Below are 24,202 nucleotides of genomic sequence, written 5' to 3' on the forward strand. Positions count from 1 at the left end.
GAATCAAGCTGAGTTTTATCAGATAACTTTATTTTTTCAAAAGAGCCGAGTTTAATAATCGAATCAAAAGTGATGTTTAAGCTAATGGCTCAAAAATGTGAAGATAATGGCTCAGTTTGTTAAGAACTCGAGTTTGAGTTCGAGTTCGAACTCAAAAATGTGTATTAAACATATTGAGCTCGAGTCGAGTTTTAGTATGTCCAGTTCGAGCTTAGCTCAAATTGGTCCGATTCGAGGTCAGCTCGATAAAACTCAAAAAAAATATAATTACATTCTGATTTTTTATTAATATTCTTAACATTTTAGGTTTAAAATTACACCTAAATTCATTTGATTAATTTAAGGATAATAAATTAAAATTTGAGTTCCGGCTGTGTCGTAACCGATAATTAGTTGGTTCAAGTGGGTTTCAACCATTTTTTTTTAAATTAAACGTTAATGTTCGCAAACTGTTTGTTAAGTCCTCGAGTTTGACTCAGCTCATTTTTGTTTGATAAAAGCTTGTGTGTGGCTTGGTTCGTTAACGGGTTTGAGTTCGAACATAATTTTTGTTTGATAAGAAAAGTTTGCTCTGTTTGTTATGAAGAAATTAAGTTCGGCTCGACTAGGCATCGACCGCACGCTCTAGCATATCTTTTCTCGCAGGAACGTACATAATTGTGTCAGTATTTGTGTAAGATCCCGAGTTTCTAGAATTTGTTATTGTTATTATTTGAGTATTTTGATGTGATATTTTTAATGTGAAATGAATAAAATTATGGATATTTTATTCCTATGTGATGAGTTCGTGTCTTTAAATGACATAATGTGCTATTTGGTAGTTCTATCAATCTTTGTCATTTTTCTGAAAGTATTTAATTAAATTTATATTATTTTCAAGGTATTTATAAAAGTCGGTCATTTTATCGATTCGGTAAATTGAGTTTGTTTTGCAATTTCGGAGATCAGGACCCGACCGTAACATTAAAGCACTCAAGAATTGTATTTTCAGTTTTATAAAATCAAATATCTTTCGAATAAAATTTTGTATCTATTTGAAAATAATATTTAAAAATTATTCCCCATTATTTATTGATTTCAGACTAGTTGTTTTTATTACGAGATCAAAACATCGTTTAATGATTCATGGGGTATTATTTTTTACTAGTATAAATAGCCAAAAATCTGTTTTTAATTTTCATAAAAACAAAAACTATTTAGCATATAATATCAAAAACAAATAAGGCTACTTTGTCGATCAAATTCATTCTTCTAATTCCTCAAGCGATTCCCTAAGATTTATAAATCCATTTTTGACGCTTGAACAACCGAATTGAAGCTCTCGATGAGCCATTCATTTTGATATCAATTTCATCGATCAAGGTTGATTACTTCGTTAATTCATTTTTTTTCATTTTTCACTGAATTCAAGTTATGATTTCTGATTGTTTTTGGCTGTTGTTGAGGTTATAACCATTAGGGATGAGCATGGGGGCGATTCGCAGTCGGGGAGCGTTATCTCTGCCCCAATCTCCGAATCTGATACTAATTCCCGAATCCGCCCGAACCCCGAACATGGATTTTTTTCCTCCCCGATCCCCGCCCCTAACTGGGAATAGGGATTCCGGCTGGAATTCGTGAAATTTTATTTTATTAAAAAATAATAATGTAAAATTATATCTTATTTTTTAATTAAAAATAATCTACTAATTCATAATATATAAATATATTGATATTATCTCATATTTTTAACATCAAATAATATTAAAAATGATTTATAATATAAATAAATGACAAATTTTAGATTATAAAAATATATTATGTTATATTATAATGTAAAGAATTGATCAATAAATTATAAATTAATTTAAATTCCAATTATATTATAAAAGCAATCTATTTTCAATAATTAATTTAGTATAACATATACATAAATATTTTATTATATATATATAGACATACACACAATTAGGGGGTCGGGAATCGGGGCGGGGAGACATTAATCTCCGACCCTGCCCCGATCCTCAAATTTTTTTATAAAATTATCCTCGATCCCCGCCCCCGAAAAATTTTCCGAATCCCTGACCTGAAAGGCGGGGATCATATTTGGGTCGTGCGGGACGGGGCGGATGCCCATCCCTCATAACCAGGTTTAAAATGATATTTAGAGTCGATTCATGTAGGTTTGATCGTCGTTTCTATGCGAAATTGTTTAAGTCGAGTGTTTGGTTTTTATCAATTTTTTCTTTAATTTTTCGGTTCGATTTTTAATCGGTTGATGTTAGAAATATTTATATCAGATTGTGTAGGTTCCAAGTTTAATTTTATATGTTAATCATCGAATTTGGCCTAGGATTGAGGGATTTCGATTTTCAGCTATTTTTTGCCGAATTTTAGTTTAATTACGTTGGATATGACGTTTTGTTTCTTGACTGAGTTAAAAGATGACACGAGAAGGTTATTGAGAGTTTCTAGGATCGAATTGGAAAGAAAACCATGTTGAAATCGTGTGGTTTTTGGCAGAAAAGGCAATCGCCGGACTCCGGTGTAATCGTCGGTTTCGGGCTCAACCCAGATTCCGCCAACATTCAACCGGAGTTCTTGGCAACCCGTTTTGCTACCCGACTTTGACCTGGGTTCAAATTCCCAAACCCTAACCCCCAGTTGAATTATATTTTTCAGATTTTTTTTAAAAAATAAATCAAAATTCATTTCTTTATTCCTAAAATTTCATTTTAAAATTCAAAACTTATTTAGTTAATTATTTTAAAATTAGAAAAGTTTATTCTTTTATTAGTTTTGAAATTCCAAATTTTATTCAATTATTTATTATTTATTGATTTAATTAGTAAATAATTTTTTAATTAATTTATTTTATTTATAAATATTTGAATGAAATGTGGTTATTTATAATTAAACCAAATAATATTTTAACTGTTAGTTAGAGGTTTTAAAAAATATTATAGAGGATTACATAATCAATTAATATTTTTATTCATTGAATTATTTATATTTTATTGATATTAAATAGACCGTTTTTCAGATTAATATGAAACGAGGGCGTTTAGACTCAGAAAATATTCCGCTTCTATTAAAAATAATTTCGAGACATGAATTTTTTTGTATCAAATGTCGCTCATTTTGTAACGTTTTATGAGTCGTGTATTGACCGAAAAGTCATGTATTGAACTAATTTTAGTTTTAAATATATCAAACTGAATCTTTTAATGAACTGAGTCATCCGACACGTGAATTATGTGCTTACATGCATTATATGTTTTATGTGCATATGTGAGACCAACTTGTGTGTCTAATTAGTTTAATCAATTTGTATGTTATCGTATGGGTTGATGATAATATTGTGGACGAACAGTTTTTCGAGTAGTTATCGTTTAGACGATTAAAGATGTATGTTAGGTCACACACACTGTAGAAGGGGGTTGAATACAGTGTCTAGTACAATCAAATCGAATTAAGATCACAAGTATGAAACACATAATAATATTATTAATGAAACAGCATTACAATGGAACCGTTCTCTCTCAGTGATGAACAAATATCACGAGAGCTGCTAGGGTTACAATGAATAATATTCTAGATTATGATAACACTTATAGTGTAAACCCTATGCTGTGTTTATATAGACACATAGTTACAAGATAAACTTCTAATTGATATCGAACATAAGTCTGCATCCTAAAATATATCAACTAGTTATCTTTTCTTCCAAGTATTCTATTCTTCATAGAATTCTTCTCCATGCATATCTCTTCTTGTGTTTGTCTTAATCTTCTTTCCTTCAATCAGTTGTCTTCCTCATCTGAATGTCTTCTTAAGTCCTGATATTATCTCCTGATAAATATCTTCTGATATCTTAAGTTCTGATAACTTAAGTTCTGATATCTTAAGTTTTGACTTCAGTATAAGTACTGATTTCCATTTAAGTCCTGATTTGTCCTGTTAGTTAAGATCTGAAAGCTAAACACAAATCATTATTAGACACGACATCACAAATATATCTAACAATCTCCCCCAACTTGTAAATTAGCATAATATACAAGTTCAATAGATATTTGATGATGTCAAAAACATTAAGTACAAATGCATATGAGAATTTGACTAAGTAACTACAACTCACAGTCTTTATAACTTTTACCATCCTTAAAGTCTTATATTAGCTTTAACCTGTATAACCTTCAGAATTTAACAGTTGTAGTTCTTGACTTGGCTTCAGTGTGTGATCTCTCTAATGTCAGGAGTTGTTCTGAGATAATTCCTTAACAGACTTCTCTCAGCATATTCAAGTTCATTCTTCATCCTCCTATTTGCATCTTTAAGTTCAACTGTATCTTCACCTGTTTGAAAGATAACAGCCCTGAGATCATTTATTTTTGCTTTCCTTATATCCTGATCTAGTCTGATGACATAGGCTTTATCAGACTCTAGATTGAATTCAAGACCTTTAATACCAAGAAATGTAGTGATGATTTTGGCGGTATTAGGCTTCATCTCAACTATATCACCATTGTGAGCTCTGTACTTATGATAGTATGGCCTGCCAGACTTTACAGAGTAAAGTTTCTTCTGCCTTTGAATATCAGATTTTACGTAACTGGCAGCACCATATGTTGATCTGTTTTTCACTTGAAGTAGAAATAACACATGTTGCAATTCTTCAAAATACTTCAAACGAATAGCATTCTTTCTAATCTGAAATACCCTCCCATCTATCATGAAGTACAACATGATATCTTCTTTCAATACAGAGTGGTAAACCATTTGTACAGACTCTAGTTGATTCAATCTTTCAGGAGTTGTTCCTACTCCTGGTTCACTCAAAGCAGTTGGATCAGAGGTAGTATTATTTACTCTCTTTTCTTTAGAACTACCCAATCCTGATTTGTCTTTAGCCTCCTTTCCTCTAACAACTCTTGCTTCAAAACCACTTGATGTAGTCTTTAAAAATTGTGTAGATTGTTGAGCTTTGGTAAACCCAGGTAGTAGAATTTTTGAAGGTTTAACATTAGCAATGTCAGAGGTTTCCTTTTCTTTATCTTCTGATATCAAGATAACTTGAGCTCTGTCAGAGGTTGCTTGCTTCATTGTAATATCAGAATTTACTAAGTCCTGATCTTGAACAACATGAGCTATGTCAGAGGTTGTTTGAATATTCTTTTTCTTCAAAATCAGACTAGTATCTTCATCAGATTTTGCTTCCAGATCCATGATTGGCATATATACCTTTACAGGTTCATCAACTTTTTCTTTACTCTTGGATCTAGAATCAACTTCCACCTGTGATTTGGATTTGGATTCAGATTTGATTGCCTCAGAGTTTGTCTTCTCTTTAATCACAATGCCCTTAGGCTTAGGTGGTTTTTTTTGCAATAACTTGAGCTTTAGACTTTGACTTGATATTTGCTGCTTTAAGTCTGGCTTCTTCTTTCTTCAGACTTTCAAAGTCCATTCCTGGATTGTCTTTGAGAAATAGTCTTTTTGAAATTTCTTCATCCAGCTTCCGTAACTTGGGGTCTTGATAGTAGACTGATGTTTCATTCCCCTTCAGCTTCAGTGTCTGCATAAACTTCTGTGATTCTTGACTTTCACCCTGTATCAGAACATCAGGCTTAGTTAGAACTTGCTTATCAGAACTTATTCTTCTATCAGCATCAGAACTTGATTTCTGTGTAGAAGTTCTTGCTTTCCTGAATGAAGAGCCTTTGCCTTGACCATGACCTCTACCCCTTTCAGAGTTTCCCTGGTCATCATTTCCATCATCCTTTTTCTTCAGTGCTAAATCAGATTTGCATTTGGACTTAATCACTTTCTCCCCCTTTTTGGCATCATCAGGTAATAGGAGAGAGAGAAGTAATTCCACTGAAGACTGGATTTCATTTAGTTGAACTTGTTGAGATGCTTGATTCTGCAGTACTTCAGCAATTTGAGCTTGCTGCTTCTCCTGAGCTTTCTCAATATACCCAATTCGGCCAAAGGCTGGTTTAAAAAACCTGTTCTTTTCCAATTTAACATTCATGTCTTGCTGAATCAGAGTTTCTTGAATTTTGTTCACCTTGGCTTGAGTTATTGAGTGTTGACCTTGAAGGTGCCTTGTACTCAATGCAGTAACTCTGAGCTGTGCTTTGAAGTCATCATTCAGTAGCATCTCATCAGCTTTAGCCAGGTGCTCAGCAAGAATTTTTTCAGTAGGAACAAAATAAACTTTGTTCCACCCCTTATCCATTCCTTCCCTCTTGGAGTTTCACTCCAAGGTACTGGTGCATCCCCTCTTACAAACTTTTTAATCAAATCAGCTTTATTAACTGCTGGTAGAGGTGCATGTCCTGAAGGACCAGCTGCATCAGCATTTTCATTTATAGCAGCTTCACCACTAGTGTTAACATGTGCAGCATCAGAACTTATAGAGCTTTCAGAATCAGCTTCCTCTGATAAAATGATAGTGTGTGAGGCTATAAAGGTTTCAAAATCATCCTCTAAGTTCTGATCAACATCCAAATTCTGATGCTCACCTAATATCTGAACTCGTCATCTAGATTCGGAAGAGGTGTTGTTGGAATATCTGCATTGAGATTAGCATCTAAAATTGGTGTTGTTGGTGGAGTTTGTTGAGGAATGGTTGGAGCTTCTAAGTACAGAACCTTAGGCACAACCAAGTTGTGAATATCTATTTCAGCACTTGTACCTGGGTCTTCAGCATGAACTTGTTCAAAGATAGGAGACACAGGAGGTGTAGGCACTCTGTCTTGAGCAGTGTCTTCAGCTTGAATTGGTGACAGTGGAGGTGTAGATGCAGCGGCTTCAACAAATGTTGGTTGTGTAGAAGGAAGGGATTCAATCACAATTGGCTCCTTTGAGATCAGAGATTTCTGATCCCCTTCCTTAGCTGCTACTTCCACATCCTCTGAATCTGACTCAACTGTGTCCCTGTTAGCTCTTTGTTTCTTCCATCTCTTCAAGGGTGGAGAGACTTTGGGAGCTTTGTCATCAGAATTTATCTTTCTAAGCCTTTTGAGTGGCCTAGAACTCCCAGCTTCCTGAACTTTCTGAGAAGAGACCTTCTCAGCTACTTTTGCAACAGGTTCTGATTGTTGAACCTGTACCTCAATTGTTTCCTCAAATCATCAAAATTTATTACTGACCATTATTAAATTAAAAACATTCATCATAGGATAAAGTTTAAAAAACGATGAAATAAAGATTAACAAATTGCAATTAAAACATGCACAGTCACATAATTTGAGAACCAAAGACCAAATCTTGTAATTTGAAAGGAAATTTCATTAATATATCAGATGAGTACATTTCATGAAATTTATCAATTACATGCAAAATTACAAGATAGTCCTATTCTTAGAATTCTTAACATCAACAGCCTTAGTCCTAGTCTAAGAAGTCCTAACGACTAGCTTCTTCTGCTACTGACGAAGAGCACTGCAAGACGAATGATTCGTTCTTGCTGACGGAGAGCTTCTCTCCTTTCCTCTTCCAGATGATCACAATGGAGATAATAGTCCATATAAAAGAATAAGAGGTCTGTGTGAACCTCTTGTGGAACTGAGTTCCAGATCTCTTCAGGAATGACAGTTACATGCCACTCCTGGCACCAATCATCACAACTCAACTCGATATTAAAAGTAACATAGTTCAGAAGCAAGTTGAAACGAACCATGGTTTTGATGAGTATGTAAAAATAGTGAGTTTGTGAGAAAATGGAAGATGTATTGGCTGGAATGAATAGTTGGTTTAAATAGCCAATAGAATACCAAGAGACGCGAGGAGTATTTAATAATTACAGGTAAAAATAATGATACCTCGTCTCCCTAGACCAATGTGTAATAATAACAGTCATTAAAATATCCAAAGCCAGAGTTAATGGGCACGGGAAATAAGTAATGATTACTATGCACATTCAGTTTTTCCAAAAAAAACTGTTCCCATGAAACAAATGATTATGACTGCTTTATCTCACGTAATCCAATATTCTGATAAAATATAACCGTTCAGGTATTGATTTAAAAATAAATCAAGTAAATAAATACTGCCACGTAAGCATCAGAACTTGATTATTATCAGAATTTAAAAGTCATCAGAATATGACTTCTTTACTCAAAAAGTGAATGTTTATTTCTGTAATTCTTCACACAAATACTGATATGGTTTCAACAGAACTTAATCATCAGAACTTCCATCAGAACTTATCCTCAGAATTTATGCAACTGACACTTAAACTGTTCATCTAAAATAATATTGATCACCACAATAATTTTCATCATTCATATGGAGTGTAAGTGTGTGCATTAAGTTAAATATCAGACAAAGAGTAAAGTCTGATTCACTTCAGTACATCTTAGAAATAAGGCATAACGAAGAACTTTGCTCAAAATCTGTCATTAGTCTGAAGTCTACTATAGAATGAGTTCATGCATAAGTCCACCTCAGCTGTTTTGTGCTCATTTTATGCATCTTTTGAAATTCCTTTTTACAGTGGCTTCTCAGTGTAAGTGAGTCACAACTGCTTATCATAATTTATGCTGTTATCAGAGTATTTCTCCAGTAATCAGAGAATGTGAAAAGTCACCAAGAAAATTTTATTTTGCTTTTCCAATGCATATTACTTAATACCAGCAATGTACTTGGGTCTTCCCTTTCACATATATTTTTCTCTAGATCTCAAAGGAGTACCTGATTTTTATTTCTTTTTCTTTTCTTTTTCTTTTGATAAGTGAGGCTTATCAGCACTTAGTACACCCATGAACTTTTTAAACATCAGAACTTAACTGATAAGAAGCACCATTCTAGTTTTTGACTTAGTAGTAAGATACACAAAGTAAACCTAACTAAGCTCAATATCAGAATTTGTTTGTGTCAAAAGATTTCCATATAAACAATTACTTCAAACATGGGATATTTAGTATATTAGAGATTACTAGGTCAGTATCTAGCACAGTTATCCTCATTGGATTGAATAGTCACAGAAACATTCATATCACTATCAGAGTTTAGAAATTCACATCAGACAACAATCAGCACTTAGGTAAATTTCAATTTAAGCACAGATTACATAAAGAGAGTAATATCTGTAAATACTGATCATAAAGTCTGATGTATCAAATCATAAACTAAACAGATTTAGAGAAAGAACCTGAAACCATTTCAAGTTCATTTACCAATCTTGTAAAAGTAGCTTCACATAGTTGTTTTGTGAAGATATCTGCTAGTTTTTGATCTGTTGGAACAAAATGCAATTCCACTGTACCTTCCATCACATGTTCCCTTATGAAATGGTACCTTATGCTGATGTGCTTTGTCATAGAGTGCTGAACTGGATTACCTGTCATAGAAATAGCACTTTGATTATCATATTAAATAGGGATTTTAGAAAATTCTAACCCATAATCCAGTAACTGATTCTTCATCCAAAGAATCTGTACACAACAGCTTCCTGCAGCAATGTACTCTACCTCTGCAGTTGATGTGGGAATTGACTTTTGTTTCTTGTTAAACCAAGAAACCAATCTGCCTCCAAGAAATTGGCAGCTTTCACTTGTGTTTTTCCTGTCAATTTTGCACCCTGCAAAATCTGCATCTGAGTAACCTATTAGCTTAAAGTCTGATTCCCTAGGATACCACAATCCCAGATCTGCTGTACCCTTAAGGTACTTGAAAATTCTTTTCACAGCTGTTAAGTGAGGTTCTCTTGGATCTGCTTAAAATCTTGCACAAAGACAGGTAACATACATGATATCAGGTCTACTTGCAGTTAGATAGAGTAGAGAGCCAATCATACCTCTATAATCAGTAATATCTACTGATGTACCAGTATCCTTATCCAATTTTGTTGCAGTGGCCATATGAGTGGATGCACTTGAACAGTCTTACATTCCAAATTTCTTCAGTAAATTTCTGGTGTACTTAGATTGACAAATAAAAGTTCCTTCTTCATTCTGCTTGACTTGAAGGCCCATAAAATAGCTAAGTTCTCCCATCATATTCATTTGATATCTTGACTGCATTAGCTTGGCAAACCTTTCACAAAGTCTGTCACTTGTAGAACCAAAAATGATATCATCAACATATATCTGCACCAAAAGTAAGTCCTTTCCATGGTTAAGATAGAATAAAGTTTTGTCAATAGTCCCTCTGTTAAATCCACTTTCCAGAAGAAACTGAGCTAATGTCTCATACCATGCTCTTGGAGCTTGCTTAAGGCCATAAAGTGCTTTATCAAGTCTGTAGACATGATGAGGTAATTTTGAATCTACAAAACCTGAAGGTTGTTCAATATATACTTCTTCTTCCAATTCTCCATTAAGAAAAGCACTTTTTACATCCATTTGAAAAACTGTAAACTTTTTGTGAGCATCATAAGCCAAAAATATCCTTATGGCTTCCAATCTAGCAACTGGTGCAAATGTTTCATCATAATTAATACCCTCATGTTGAGAATAATCCTTTGCAACCAGCCTTGCTTTGTTCCTTGTAATTATTCCATCACTGTCAGTTTTGTTTCTGAACACCCACTTTGTGCCAACAACTGATCTATTCTTTGGTCTTGGTACTAGGGTCCAGATTTTATTTCTTTCAAATTCATTTAACTCTTCCTGCATTGCTTGTAGCCAATCAGCATCTTGAAGAGCTTCTTCCACTTTCTTTGGTTCAGTCTGAGATAGAAAAGAATGATAGAGACATTCATTTGATGTTACAATTTAGTTCTGACACCTGCTTCAGGATCTCCAATTATCAAGTCAGGTGTACGTGATTTGGTCCACTTCCTTATAGATGGAAGTTGTTCTCTAGAACTGGATCGTCCCCCATGATCCATGCTGTCTCCATCAGCATTTTTTGATGCTCCCCCTGTAGTTATGCTCTCCGAGACTTCAAAATTTGAGTTAGATCCTTCAGGATTTGAAGAATCAGAGTTTCAAGAATTATCAGAATTTGGCTCATCAGAACTTGATAAATCAGAACTTGAAGAGCCAGTGACAGGTTCTGATGCTTCTTGAGAGTCTTGAGTTGTGGTAGGATCTTCAATTTGCCCCCCCTGGACAGGTGCATTTTCCTTTGGAGTTGTTACCACAGTTTCAATAACATCAGAACTTACCCCGTTAGAACTTACAGGATTAGAGTTTAAGTCATCAGAATTTACCGAATCATAATTTAAATCTTCATTTTAAAATCTCAGCTGATCATGATAATTGAAATCTTCAAGCCCAGTAATCTTCTTATCATCAAAAGATACATTGATAGATTCCATGACAACCCTTGTTCTTAAATCATAGACTCTGAAGGCTTTTGTGGAAAGTGGATATCCAACAAAAATTCTTTCATCAGCTTTTAGATCAAATTTTGACAGCTGTTCAGGATGAGTCTTAAGAACAAAATACTTACAACCAAATACATGAAAGTATTTCAGATTTGGCTCCTTTTTCTTCACCATCTCATATGGTGTTTTTTCATGCATGTTTATGAGTGTAGCATTCTGTGTAAAATATGCAGTCTGCACAGCTTCAGCCCAAAAGTAGGTTGGTAGCTTTGCTTGATCAAGCATAGTTCGTGCAGCTTCAATGAGAGTCCTGTTCTTTCGTTCTACAACTCCATTTTGCTGTGGAGTTCCAAGTGCAGAAAATTCCTATTTTATTCCATGCTCTTTGCAGAACTCTTCCATGATTGAATTCTTGAACTCAGTGCCATTATCACTTCTTATAATCTTAACAGAATCTTTGACCAATTTATCCAGCTGTCTGATATGATCAGTTAGAGTAGATGCTGTTTCATTCTTCTTGTGCAAGAAATACACCCAAGTGTATCTTGTGAACTCATCCACTATAACCATAGCATATCTCTTCTTTGCAATAGATATGACATTGACTAGACCAAATAGATCAACATGCAGTAGGTGATAAGGCTCAAGAATTGAGGATTCAATTTTTCTCTTAAAAGAAGATTTTCTTTGTTTTTCTTTTGACATGAATCACAAAGGCCATCAGGAGCAAATACTGATTTTGGCAGTCCTCTCACAAGATCTTTCTTTACAAGCTCATTTATATTGTTGAAATTTAAATGAGAGAGTCTTTTGTGCCAATTTCAGCTTTCTTCAATTGATGCTCTACTCAACAGATAGATTGCAGAACCATCAGAACTTGTTGAAAGTATGGCTTCATAAATGTACCATGCCTGTAACCTTTCAGAACCACTTTGCCTGTAGAATTGCTTACAACTTCACAGCGTTCTTCAAAGGAATCCACATGATAACCTCTGTCACATATTTGACTCACACTTAGCAGATTGTGTTTAAGTCCCGAGATAAGAGATACTGATTCAATAATGACATTCCCAAGATTGATATTGCCATATCCCAGAGTTTTTCCCATGTTGTCATCTCCATAAGAAACTCCTGGGCCAGCTTTCTCCACAAATTCTGATAGCAGGGCTTTATTTCCAGTCATATGTCCAGAACATCCACTGTCCAACACTAGGATGTTTTTCCTGTTGCCCTGCAATCACAAAGACCACTAATGGTTAGTTTTAAGGACCCAAACTTGCTTAGATCCTTTGGACTTTTAAGTTTGTTAGCATTTGCAGCGGATTTAATTTCAGAGTTAATGCTAACATGTTGTTTATCAGAACTTATATCAGACTTTGCATCAGACTTTACACTAGAAGGAATAATACTAACTTTCTTCAAAGAAGGTTTTATTTGATAATAATCATAGTACAGACTATGATATTCCTTACAAGTATAAATGGAATGCCATAAACTACCATAATGAAAACAAGGATTTTGTGGTTTAAACCTAACAGACTTTAATTCTTTCAAATTCATTTAACTCTTCCTGCATTGCTTGCACCCAGTCAGCATCTTGAAGAGCTTCTTCCACTTTCTTTGTTTCAGCCTGAGAAAGAAAAAAATGATAGAGACATTCATTTAATGTTGCTGTTCTAGTTCTAATACCTGCTTCAGGATCTCCAATAATCAAGTCAGGTGTATGTGCTTTAGTCCACTTCCTTGCAGATGGAAGATTATCTCTAGAACTGGATGCTCCCCCATGATCCATGCTGTCTCCATCAACATTATCTGATGCTCCCCCTGAAATCATGCTCTCTGAGTTGGATTCTTCAGAATTTGGGTTTCCAGAATTATCAGAACTTGGCCCATCAGAACTTGATGAATCAGAATTTGAGTTTCCAGAATTATCAGAACTTGGCCCATCAGAACTTGAAGAGCCTGTTCTAGGTTCTGATGCTTCTTGAGATGTGGTTGGATCTTCAATATGCCCCCCTACACAGGTGCACTTTCCTTTGGTGTAGTCACCACAGTTTCAATAACATCAGAGTTTAACCCATCAGAGTTTGCAGTATCAGGATTTAGACTATCAGAATTTACAGATGCAGAATTTAAAGCTTCATTCTCAAATCTCAGCTGATCATGATCATTGAAATCTTCAAGTCCAGTAATCTTCTTATCATCGAAAGAGACATTGATAGATTCCATGACAACCCCTGTTCTTAAATTGTAGACTCTGAAGGCTTTTGTGGAAAGTGGATATCCAACAAAAATTCCTTCACCAGCTTTTAGATCAAATTTGGATAGCTGTTCAGGATGAGTTTTAAGAACAAAACACTTGCATCCAAATACATGAAAGTACTTCATATTTGGCTTCTTTTTCTTCACCATCTCATATGGTGTCTTTCCATGCTTGTTGATAAGTGTTGCATTATGAGTAAAACAAGCAGTCTGCACAGCTTCAGCCCAAAAGTAGGTTGGTAATTTTGCTTCATCAAGCATAGTTCGTGCAGCTTTAATAAGAGTTCTATTCTTTCTTTCAACAACTCCATTTTGCTGTGGAGTTCCAGGAGCAGAAAATTCCTGCTTTATTCCATGGTCTTTGCAGAACTCTTCCATAATCATATTCTTGAACTCAGTGCCATTATCACTTCTTATAATTTTCACAGAGTCTTTGACCAACTTATCCAATTATTTGACATGATCAATCAAGTTAGATGCAGTTTCACTTTTTGCGTGCAAGAAATACACCCATGTGTATCTGGTAAACTCATCTACTATGACCATAGCATATTTCTTCTTTGTAATAGACATGACATTCACTGGACCAAATAGATCAACATGTAGTAGGTGATAAGGCTCAAGAATTAAAGATTCAGTCTTGCTCTTGAATGAAGATTTTCTTTGTTTTTCCTTTTGACATGAATCACAAAGGCCATCAGAAGCAAATACTAATTTTGGCAGTCCTCTCACAAGATCTTTCTTGACTAGTTCATTTATATTGCTGAAATTTAAATGAGAGAGTTTCTTGTGCCAATCCCAGCTTTCTTCAATTGATGCTCTTCTTAATAGACAGATTGCAGAACCATCAGAACTTGTTGAAAGCTTGGCTTCATAAATGTTACCATGCCTGTATCCCTTTAGAACAACTTTGCCTGTAGATTTGCTTAAACCTTCACAGTGCTCTTCAAAGAAATCCACATAATAACCTCTGTCACAGATTTGACTAACAATCAGCAGATTGTGTTTAAGTCCTGAGACTAGAGCTACTTCTGCAATGATGATATTCCCAAGATTGATATTGCCATATCCCAGAGTTTTTCCCATGTTGCCATCTTCATAAGAAACACCTGGGCCAGCTTTCTCCATAAAGTCTGATAGAAGGGTTTTATTTCCAGTCATATGTCCTGAACATCCACTGTCCAGAACTATAATGTTTTTCCTGTTGCCATGCAATCACAAAGACCACTAATGATTAGTTTTAAGAACCCAGACTTGCTTGGATCCTTTGGCCTTATTATATTTGTTAACATTTGCAGTAGATTTAACATCAGAGTTTATGTTAACATTTTTCTTATCAGAATTTACAGTATCAAATTTTGCATTAGAACTTACATTAGAAGGAATAAAGCTAACTTTCTTTAAAGAAGGTTTTATTTGATAATAATCATAGTACAAACTATGATATTCCTTACAAGTATAAATGGAATGCCATAAACTACCACAATGAAAACAAGGATTTTGTGGCTTAAACCTAACAGACTGACTCTTAACTCCTGACTTGAAGGTAAGGAGTTTATATTCTTATTCTTCCTGCAAAAAGAAGCCAGATGGTTAGAATTTCCACAGTTATAACATTTCTTTCTAGGAGCATTAGGAACAGGCATATATTTATTGCTTTTATTCACACTTTCATTTCCATTCCTATTTTTCCTAGGTGGCTTTACCTTGTTTACATCCTTAATCTCTTTCAGCATGTACTTAAGCTGCTACTTAGTCATTAAGCCTATGTTAACTTCAATTGTCTTATCCTAGTTTCAATTTGTCAGAAGTTGACTCTGCCTTAACTTCTGTCTCAGTATCTTTTATCTTTTCAGAATCAGACTTTACAGATTTAGCTACAAACTTAACAGGATTTAACTTTGGCTTAGTAGTCTGTTTAACAATAATTGGCTTAATTTGTTCAGTTCCTGTTTCACATTTTTCATCTCCATAACCTAAGCCCTCTTTCCAGTTTCCACTACTTAATAAATTCTGAGTTGTTCTGCCAGAGTTAGTCCAAGTCTTGATAATCTCTCTTTCCTTTTCTAAGTCGGCTTTTAGAGACTCATTCAATTTTAACACTTCATCTCTAACATATAAAGCATCATCTTTTTCTTTTTTAGTTTTTAGATATTGATTTAATTTTAACACTTCATCTCTAACATAAAAAGCATCATCTCTTTCTTTCGAAGTTTGATGGAACATAACTAACTCTTTTTCTAAATAATCATTCCTTTTCTTAAAAGCCTGATTTTCAGAAGTTAACCTATCACAAGTTAAAGTCTGATCTCTATAACTAATGAATATGGTTTTAAGATAAGATCTCAACTCAGTAATATCATCAGTATGAAAAACATAAGTTTTTTAAGGTACCTTTAACTTAGCAGCTTCAAAACTGCTATCAGCATTTGCCATCAAGGCATAGTTCACCTCATTCTCAGAATCTGAAGTGTCTGTCCAGCTTTTCTTCTTTGTGACAAGTGCCTTGCCTTTGTCACCTTTTCCTTTCTTGCAATCAGGAGATATGTGGCCTTTCTCACCATAATTGTAGCATTTAACATTTGAGTAATCTCCTCTGTCAGACTTTCCAGCTTTGCCTTCAGCTTTTCTGAATCCCTTCTTATCAGAACTTCCACTTTTTCTGGAAAACTTCTTTCCCCTTCTGAATTTCCTGTAGGCTATCTTTGTAATACCCTTCACCATAAGAGCACACAATTTCATCATCTCTTCGTCAGCATCCATCTCAGATAGACTTTCAGTCTCTGAATCCTCATCACTATCAGAACTTGATGACTCAGTATCAGACTTTGTGATGAGAGCATTTCCTTTGCCTTTCTTTGAGACAACCACTTTGGGGGATTCCTCCTCAGCCTTAAGAGCAACCGTTCTTGACTTTATCCCATGCCTCTTGCTTCTTTGATCCATCTCAAGTTCATGAGTTTTGAGCATACCATAAATTTCATCAAGAGTAGTTTCATCAAGAGCATAGTTGTCTCTTATAGTAGTTGCCTTCAAATCCCAATTTTCAGGAAGAGCTAAAAGAAATTTAAGATTAGTATCTTCAAGATCATATTCCTTATCCACCAGTGACAGATCATTCAAGAGTTTGACAAAGCTGTCATATAAACCAGTTAATGACTCATCAGGTTTTGAGTCAAAGTGCTCATACTCTTGAGTGAGTATAGTCCTCCTGTTCTTCTTAATTGAATAAGTTCCCTGGCATCTTGTCTCCAAGGTATCCCATATCTCCTTTGCAGTCTTGCAGTTAATTATCCTGTTTGACATGACATTATCAATGGCACTATGCGACAAATGACTTACCTTTCCATCCTTGGCAATATATGAGATATCTTCAGCTGTATATTCACTTTTCTCCTTTGGTACAGTCTGTGCTGGCTGATCTGCAACTACAACAGAGAGCTTGGTTGGCTTATGTAAACCTTCATTAATTCTGTCAAGGTATTCTGGATCTGTAGCTTCCAGAAACATAGTCATCCTCACTTTCCATATGGGATACTCAGAAGGTTTCAGTATGGGAACCCTAATAGTCTCATATCGATTATGGATTTGAGTCTTTGGAGTTTCTTTAGTTTTGGTGGGCTTGGTTGGAGTTTTCTCTTCTTCAGACATGATTGTTTTGGATCTTTACTGTATATGTGTTAACAGACTGCTCTGATACCACTTGTTAGGTCACACACACTGTAGAAGGGGGTTAAATACAGTGTCTAGTACAATCAAATTGAATTAAGAACACAAGTATGAAACACAGAATAATATTATTAATGAAACAGTATAACAATGGAACCGTTCTCTCTCAGTGATGAACAAATATCACAAGAGCTGCTAGGGTTACAATGAATAATATTCTCGATTATGATAACACTTATAGTGTAAACCCTATGCTGTGTTTATATAGACACACAGTTACAAGATAAACTTTTAATTGATATCGAACATTAGTCTGCATCCTAAAATATATGAACTAGTTATCTTTTCCTCCAAGTATTCTATTCTTCATAGAATTCTTCTCCATGCATATCTCTTCTTGTGTTTGTCTTAATCTTCTTTCCTTCAATCAGTCGTCTTTCTCATCTGAATGTCTTCTTAAGTCCTGATATTATCTCCTGATAAATATCTTCTGATATCTTAAGTTCTGATAACTTAAGTTCTGATATCTTAAGTTCTGACTTCAGTATAAGTACTGATTTCCAGTTAAGTCTTGATTTGTCCTGTTAGTTAAGATCTGAAAGCTAAACACAAATCATTATTAGACACGACATCACAAATATATCTAACAATGTATCTTTTAATTATAGACGCGGATAGTTCGAGAACATCAAGACTAGACGTTGAGGTCGAGAGTAAGTATTTGAATGGTATTGCATATCAGGTTTGCAACAACCGCATGAATGACAAATTAAAGGATTATTAGAATAAAAGGTGGTGATGTCATGAGACAGAATTATGAGATCTTGTGTTTATCTGAGTGTAAATGCTAAGTCCCAAAGATAATAGACCCTATTCTACCTCCAAAATAGTTGAATATTTTATATATCAAAATATTTAGTTCTGATTATGCAAGTACCCTTTTTCTATTTAAATTGAGAATAGATGAATATTTATATACTTGAAAATTAAAATTATTTTATAAAGGTTTTTGTGAGACATTGTGTGCGAATAATCATTGAATTATTGAAATCATGCTATTCTAGTAATTGTTCTACTAGAAAATAAATTTCTTTTTCGATAAATAACGAATAGTGATATTATCAGATATACGCTATACAGTGAATCTTTATTGTGTGATTAGCGAATATCTAATTGTTCTAGTTATCTTGCCATCAGTTGTTGCAGTTACTCCGGACCATGTGAAATGGGGAGTATGGATTCAGATATTATTAAGATATTATTGTAAATATTGTTTCACGAGTACAGATTCATGTCGGGATTTAAATTATAGCTTTAACGAAAAAGATACTCAATTACCAAATAGTTTTAACGAAAAAGTGTTGTAAAATCTCCCAAATGGTTTTGATTTTGTTAAAGAAACGAATATTGAATTCCTTGACGGTTTCTTCATCTCAAAGAAATTTATTATTATGAGTGTTTTTGCTCGATAGCAGAAAATAGTTTTATTTGAAAGACCTAGAACTATTTTAAAGTTATCAAATTATGCTTTTAATATACTTGTTGAGCATTTTTTCATTGATACTTGCCTTTTTACCTTTAACCTTCGAGTGAAAGGTAGACTGACGAGGTTTAGCTGCATATTTTGGGTGAAGTAGACAAATATGTGTTATGAAGATGGTTAGTTCAGGGTACTCGTAAATAGAGTAAGTTTTGTGTAAAGTTGTTTTTATATATACTATAGTTATATTATCAAATAGTTTGGCTTAATATACTTTTTTCGAAGTTATACTAGTGAGTTAAGTTGTGAGTTTTGAAATTGCTGAAAAGAGTTTTAAAAGAAATAAAATTTATTTATGGTCCATTTGGGAAACTGGATTTCATTTGAAATTCTGGATTTGATCAAATAAGCTGTTTGGGAATTTGGATTTAGATTTCATTTGAAATCCATGACATTTAAATATTAGTGTAAATATGAGAATTTAAAATGATAACTCAAATTCTTTCATTTGAAATCCCTCATTTGAAATGAAATGCAAGTTTTCTAGCACCCTCTTATGGAATTTGGAATTCTCGTTTCTAGAAATGCCCTAAAAAGATCTTGGTTTAGTCTGGAGCCGGGAAAGTATTTGCTGAGCAGTCCTGGTTATTGTTAGATATTGAATGAACACAGGGGGTGAATGTGTTTCTTGGATTTTTATCCTTTTTAAAACTTGTTTGGATTTTAGGTGAAGAAAGCAGTCAGATTTACAGAGATATTGTGTTTACAGAAATAAATCAACAAGTACAATATTTCAAAACTCACTTAATTTGTATTAATTAAGTTTGTCTTGCTATCAATTTTGTGTTCTTAAGAATATAAGAACTCAGTTTCTATCTTGAGAGAATACAAGAAAATTTGATCTGTTTTATTACTTCTAAACTAAGGACCGGTGCATGATTTATAGACTAGCAGCACAGGTTTACAAGACTTACACTAAAATGTACTGTTAGGAATATGTTGTGAACTTGATGATAAATTATACAAAACATCTTAGTAGATTTAACCTAGTGAATTTTGTAGCACTCAATGGATGATCAAATATAGTCCCGACGGATGATTCAATATAGTCCCGACGGATGATGATTTAACATCCATCGAGTGAGTAGCTTATGTAATAATAAGTATTGTAGCACATTTCTGCAAACAACTTTGTGTAGATTCTGTAGGAGCATATGAGTCATGTTGACTACTAGTAGATATGCAGAATAGGTGGATTAATTGTAAATATGAGATGTCTTGTAATTCTGTATAAATGAAATGGAGTCAAGTGTCAAATAGCTACCCGGCGGATGATCAACAAAGCTACCCAACGGATAACAAGCATGTACCTGACAAATGATCAAATTCAAATATCTATTGACAGTGACAACACAGTCACATGCATCGAGTGTTTGCAAAAGAAATGTGGCAGCCTGTTTAGCAGGAAACTGCGAACAAAGAAGCATTACCATTTTCATGCTATTATGAAGATATTCAAAGATGCTGGAATAAAGTAATGACGTAACATGGAGTTAGACTTGATAGGTTTTATTTTATTATCTTGTCTTATTACCATGTAAACTTGGTGATATATAAACCAAGTGTAGCTAGTAGAACAAATAACTAAGCAAACATATTTTAGAAGAGAAATAGAAAAAGCTGTATCTGTCAAGAATTTCTCAGTAGTTTGTTTGTTCAACTTGTAAAGCAGCCGTGAGCCAATTTGAGCTTCACAGAGTTCTCAAATCGATATATATATATATATATATATATATATATATATATATATATATATATCTGGTGGATACATTCAAATCCACCAGAAAGTTTTAAAGACTTGTGTTTTTATTACTTTATGTTTGATTTATTTAATCCTTTCATTCCGCACTTTGCAAATCAATACACACATATATATTTGTCGAGTTAAGAACTGTTTTTAAATCTTGAAAAAGAATCCAGAATTACATTCAACCCCCCTTCTGTAATTCTTGTTGTATTGTTAGGGAATAACAATTGGTATCAGAGCAAGCTCTTGAAGTACAAAGAGTGTAAAGATCACAACAAACAGCAAGATGAACAAGAAGGATGTTGGAGTTAAAATTCCTTTTCTGGACAAAGATAATTATCACCACTGGAAGGTGAAAATACATCTACATCTTCTTTCTCAGGATGATGCCTATGTGGATTGCATAGAGAGAGGTCCTCATGTACCAATGAGAGCTGCAACAGGCAATGAACCATCTGTTCCCAATCCTAGGCATGAATGGTCAGATCCTGATATTGATCAAGTCAGGAAAGACAAGAAGGACATGAATATACTGTTTAATGGAGTTGATGGTGATATGTTTGATAACATCATTAACTGCAAAACAACCAAGGAGGTTTGGGACACTATCCAGATTATTTGTGATGGTACTGAGCAAGTAAGGGAGAATAAGATGCACCTGCTAATTCACCAATATGAGAACTTCTACTGTAAAGTTAGTGAGCCTCTCACTGATATTTTTAGTAGGTTTCAAAAACTACTAAATGCTCTGAAGTTACATGGAAGAGTCTATCATACAAAAGACTCTAACCTCAAGTTCCTTAGATCTCTTCCAAAGGAATGGAAACCAATGACAGTCTTATTGAGAAATTCTCAGGATTACAAGGAGTTTACCTTGGAGAGACTGTATGGCATCCGGAAAACTTATGAGCTTGAAATAGAGCAAGATGAGAGGATGGAGAAAGGAAGGAAGAAAGGAGGGTCCATAGCACTGGTTGCTGAGTTAGAGAAGGAGAAAGAGATGAAGGTAGAAGCTGTTGAATCTACTTCAAAGGTCTGTGAGAACAAGGGTAAAGTGCTGGTAGCTAAAAAGGAAGATTATTTGAGCCAAGATGACATGGATGATATTGATGAGCATTTAGCATTCCTTTCCAGAAGATTTTCGATACTCAAGTTCAAAAAAAACTTTGGAGCAGCCAAGCCAAGTAGAAACATGGTGGATAAATCCAAATTCAAATGTTTCAAATGTGGCTTGCACTACACCATATATTGGCTATTGCAAGCCCCAAGTACATTTCTGTTGCATAAAGTGTTGCTGTAGGTCAAATAGTTGCTTATCTGTTGCAATGTTTTATAATATGTTGCATAAGATAGGAAAGTGTTGCAGTGATTTAATGCTTTTTAAATAATATTATAAACAAATAAGCTATTGCAACACGGTTTAAAATATGTTACAATAGCAGTTACACTTTTGGTCAAATTGACCGAAATATTTAGGCGGGTTAGATTGGCGGGCAAAATTAGTACCAAAATTTATTCTATCTCTCTCACTCACAGCTATTCTATCTCTCTCACCCTCTCACAGCTATTCTATCTCTCTCGCTCTCTCACAGCACAGGTACTCATCTCTCTCTCTCTCGATACTCATCTCTCTCTATACTCATCTCTCTCTCTCTCTCGATACTCATCTCTCTCTATACTCATCTCTCTCTCTCTCTCTCGATACTCATCTTTGTGTTAAAATTGATGATACCTAAAATCGATTTGAGGTATAATACATTTAATTGATTAGAGGTAAAATCGATTATAGATTAAATTGATTCATATAGAAGTTGCATTAGAAGTTGTTGATTATATGTATATATGTATATATAGCCCACATTTATTTTTTGACATGCATTTTGGCAGGTTATTTGAAGGTTATTTTTATAAATAGCTAAAGCTGTTATTTAATTTGAAGGTTAGATTTTTCTTGCTGTTACTCATTTTTAAATTTTTTTCTTACTGAAATTTGTGTGAAGGCTCTGAAATTTGTGTGTGTGCTCTGTTATTTGAGAGTTTTTATGATCTAGTATAATTTTTGGGTTTCTTATTAGTTTAAATTTATGAGCTCTGCTTTTTGTTTTAAATTTGTGTTTATGCCCTGTTTTATGATGCTAGTTGAATTTGTGTTAATATCCTTAACGATGTCAGCTGGTATAGAGATGATGTGCCTATAAAAAAAATCCCTGTTACACCAGATGAAGAGGAGGATGATCGTGAAATCTAAAAAATATAAGTGCTAGCTATTTACTTTTTGTTATTGTATTTTTTCATTGTGCTTCCTGCTTAAGACATCCAACTGCTACTTCTAAATCAATGTAATATTTTATTGTATTAGACAATGAAAAATTGCACTTCATGCTTTAGTCATATCAAACTGCTACCATTACTCTATTCTTGTATTTTATTTATATTCACAAATTGATATCGCTCAACTAGATAATATTCAACCTTTTTTTATGTAGTCTATTTTTTAATACTTTGTTCACTTCACTTAATTGTCAGAGACGATCTAAGACTGCTTCAGAAAATCGTGCCTTGATTGTAGAAACACACACAGCTGGTCGTACAAGTTTTGCGCAAATTGGAGAGAAAATAGTAAGTCATGTTTAAAGCACGGTGTTACTTTTATTAAGAAAATGTATGTAGTTTCGGAGTCTTGAATATATTCTGGTTGAACTTGGTCTAATAAATAAATAAAAATCATAAGTAGTAGTATAACTTTTAATGTGCTTATGAAATCCCAAATTCTATATTTCCTTAGTTTCATTCTATAGTTTTTAATGTTATGACTTCAATTCCATTCTGCTGGCAGAAAGCTGAGAACAAAATCGAACCTAAAGAACCAGCTCCCTCGGATCTTGTTTACGTTGAAACTCGTAAACGAAAGCCAGGACGTAAATACAAGGTAAAAGATCACTTTGACAAAATTGATAAATTTGCACTTGTAAAAAAAATATTATCGCTCGGCTCTAGTTAAACTTAATTGTATTTTCTGATCCCTCAATATTTGGCAGACTACAATTCCTACCGATGACAAGGATGAAAATGGACATGCTCAACATGATATTGAAGATGGTTCTCATGGGGCAAACAACAGTGCTCACACAGAAAAGAAATCAAAAAAGCCAGCCCATGGACCGAATTGGCTTATTGGAAGATCAGGCCGAACGAGGAAAACTGTTAAGCTAGATGTGCCAGCATTTAGTCAGAGTTCTAGTGCTAGTATTGATGTTGCTGATTTGAAAAAGTCAATAAAGGAGGAACTTCTTACTGAAATGCAGGAGATCATTGACAAAAAGGTTCGGGAGAAACTGTCAAAGGTAATAGGCAGATTGGGGGATATAGTTCCTGATTTTAATGATATTGCTGTTCAAGAGCTATATTCTGATGTTGATGAAGGCCAGAGTGAGGGGGGTGAAGACATAAATGCTCAGTGATTTCCTGTTACTAGCTAGCTGTTTAATAACTTTTGGTTGGATACTTTAATGTACTTGTTAACTAGCTAGCTGATTAAGTAGACTATATATCCTTGAACTTGAACTATGTTTGGTTATGGATGTTCTGACTTGTGGTGTTTATCGACTTTGTTTCGACTTTAAACTAGATGTTTGGTTTGTTATTTTGATGGTTAGTTGGTTATTTTGAGTTGCAGTTGGATATATTATTTTCAAGAGAATATATGCATGTTTGAATTTCTGGT

At 34.1% G+C, this 24,202-nt stretch overlaps 1 protein-coding gene across 1 annotated transcript; it reads left to right on the forward strand.

Annotated features, from left to right (window-relative positions):
- The first annotated feature begins 17,840 nt into the window (after window positions 1–17,840).
- Window positions 17,841–23,968, forward strand: LOC141685921 (uncharacterized). The gene is made up of 4 exons (XM_074490997.1): window positions 17,841–17,933; window positions 23,005–23,097; window positions 23,315–23,407; window positions 23,517–23,968. Exons 1-4 carry the CDS (start codon window positions 17,841–17,843, stop codon window positions 23,937–23,939), a joined length of 702 nt encoding a protein of 233 aa, XP_074347098.1. The 3' UTR covers window positions 23,940–23,968.
- The last annotated feature ends 234 nt before the right edge of the window (window positions 23,969–24,202 follow it).

The sequence above is a fragment of the Apium graveolens genome, chromosome 9 (assembly GCF_009905375.1).
Source record: "Apium graveolens cultivar Ventura chromosome 9, ASM990537v1, whole genome shotgun sequence".
NCBI lineage: Eukaryota > Viridiplantae > Streptophyta > Magnoliopsida > Apiales > Apiaceae > Apium > Apium graveolens.

What these genes read in the sequence shown, in the direction of transcription:
- LOC141685921 (XM_074490997.1), top strand. Translation starts at nt 17,841, where the DNA reads ATGTATCTTTTAATTATAGACGCGGATAGTTCGAGAACATCAAGACTA. An exon ending in TGAATGGTATTGCATATCAG is followed by an intron (nt 17,934 to 23,004) that starts GTTTGCAACAAC and finishes CTTAATTGTCAG; the next exon opens with AGACGATCTAAGACTGCTTC. An exon ending in CGCAAATTGGAGAGAAAATA is followed by an intron (nt 23,098 to 23,314) that starts GTAAGTCATGTT and finishes TTCTGCTGGCAG; the next exon opens with AAAGCTGAGAACAAAATCGA.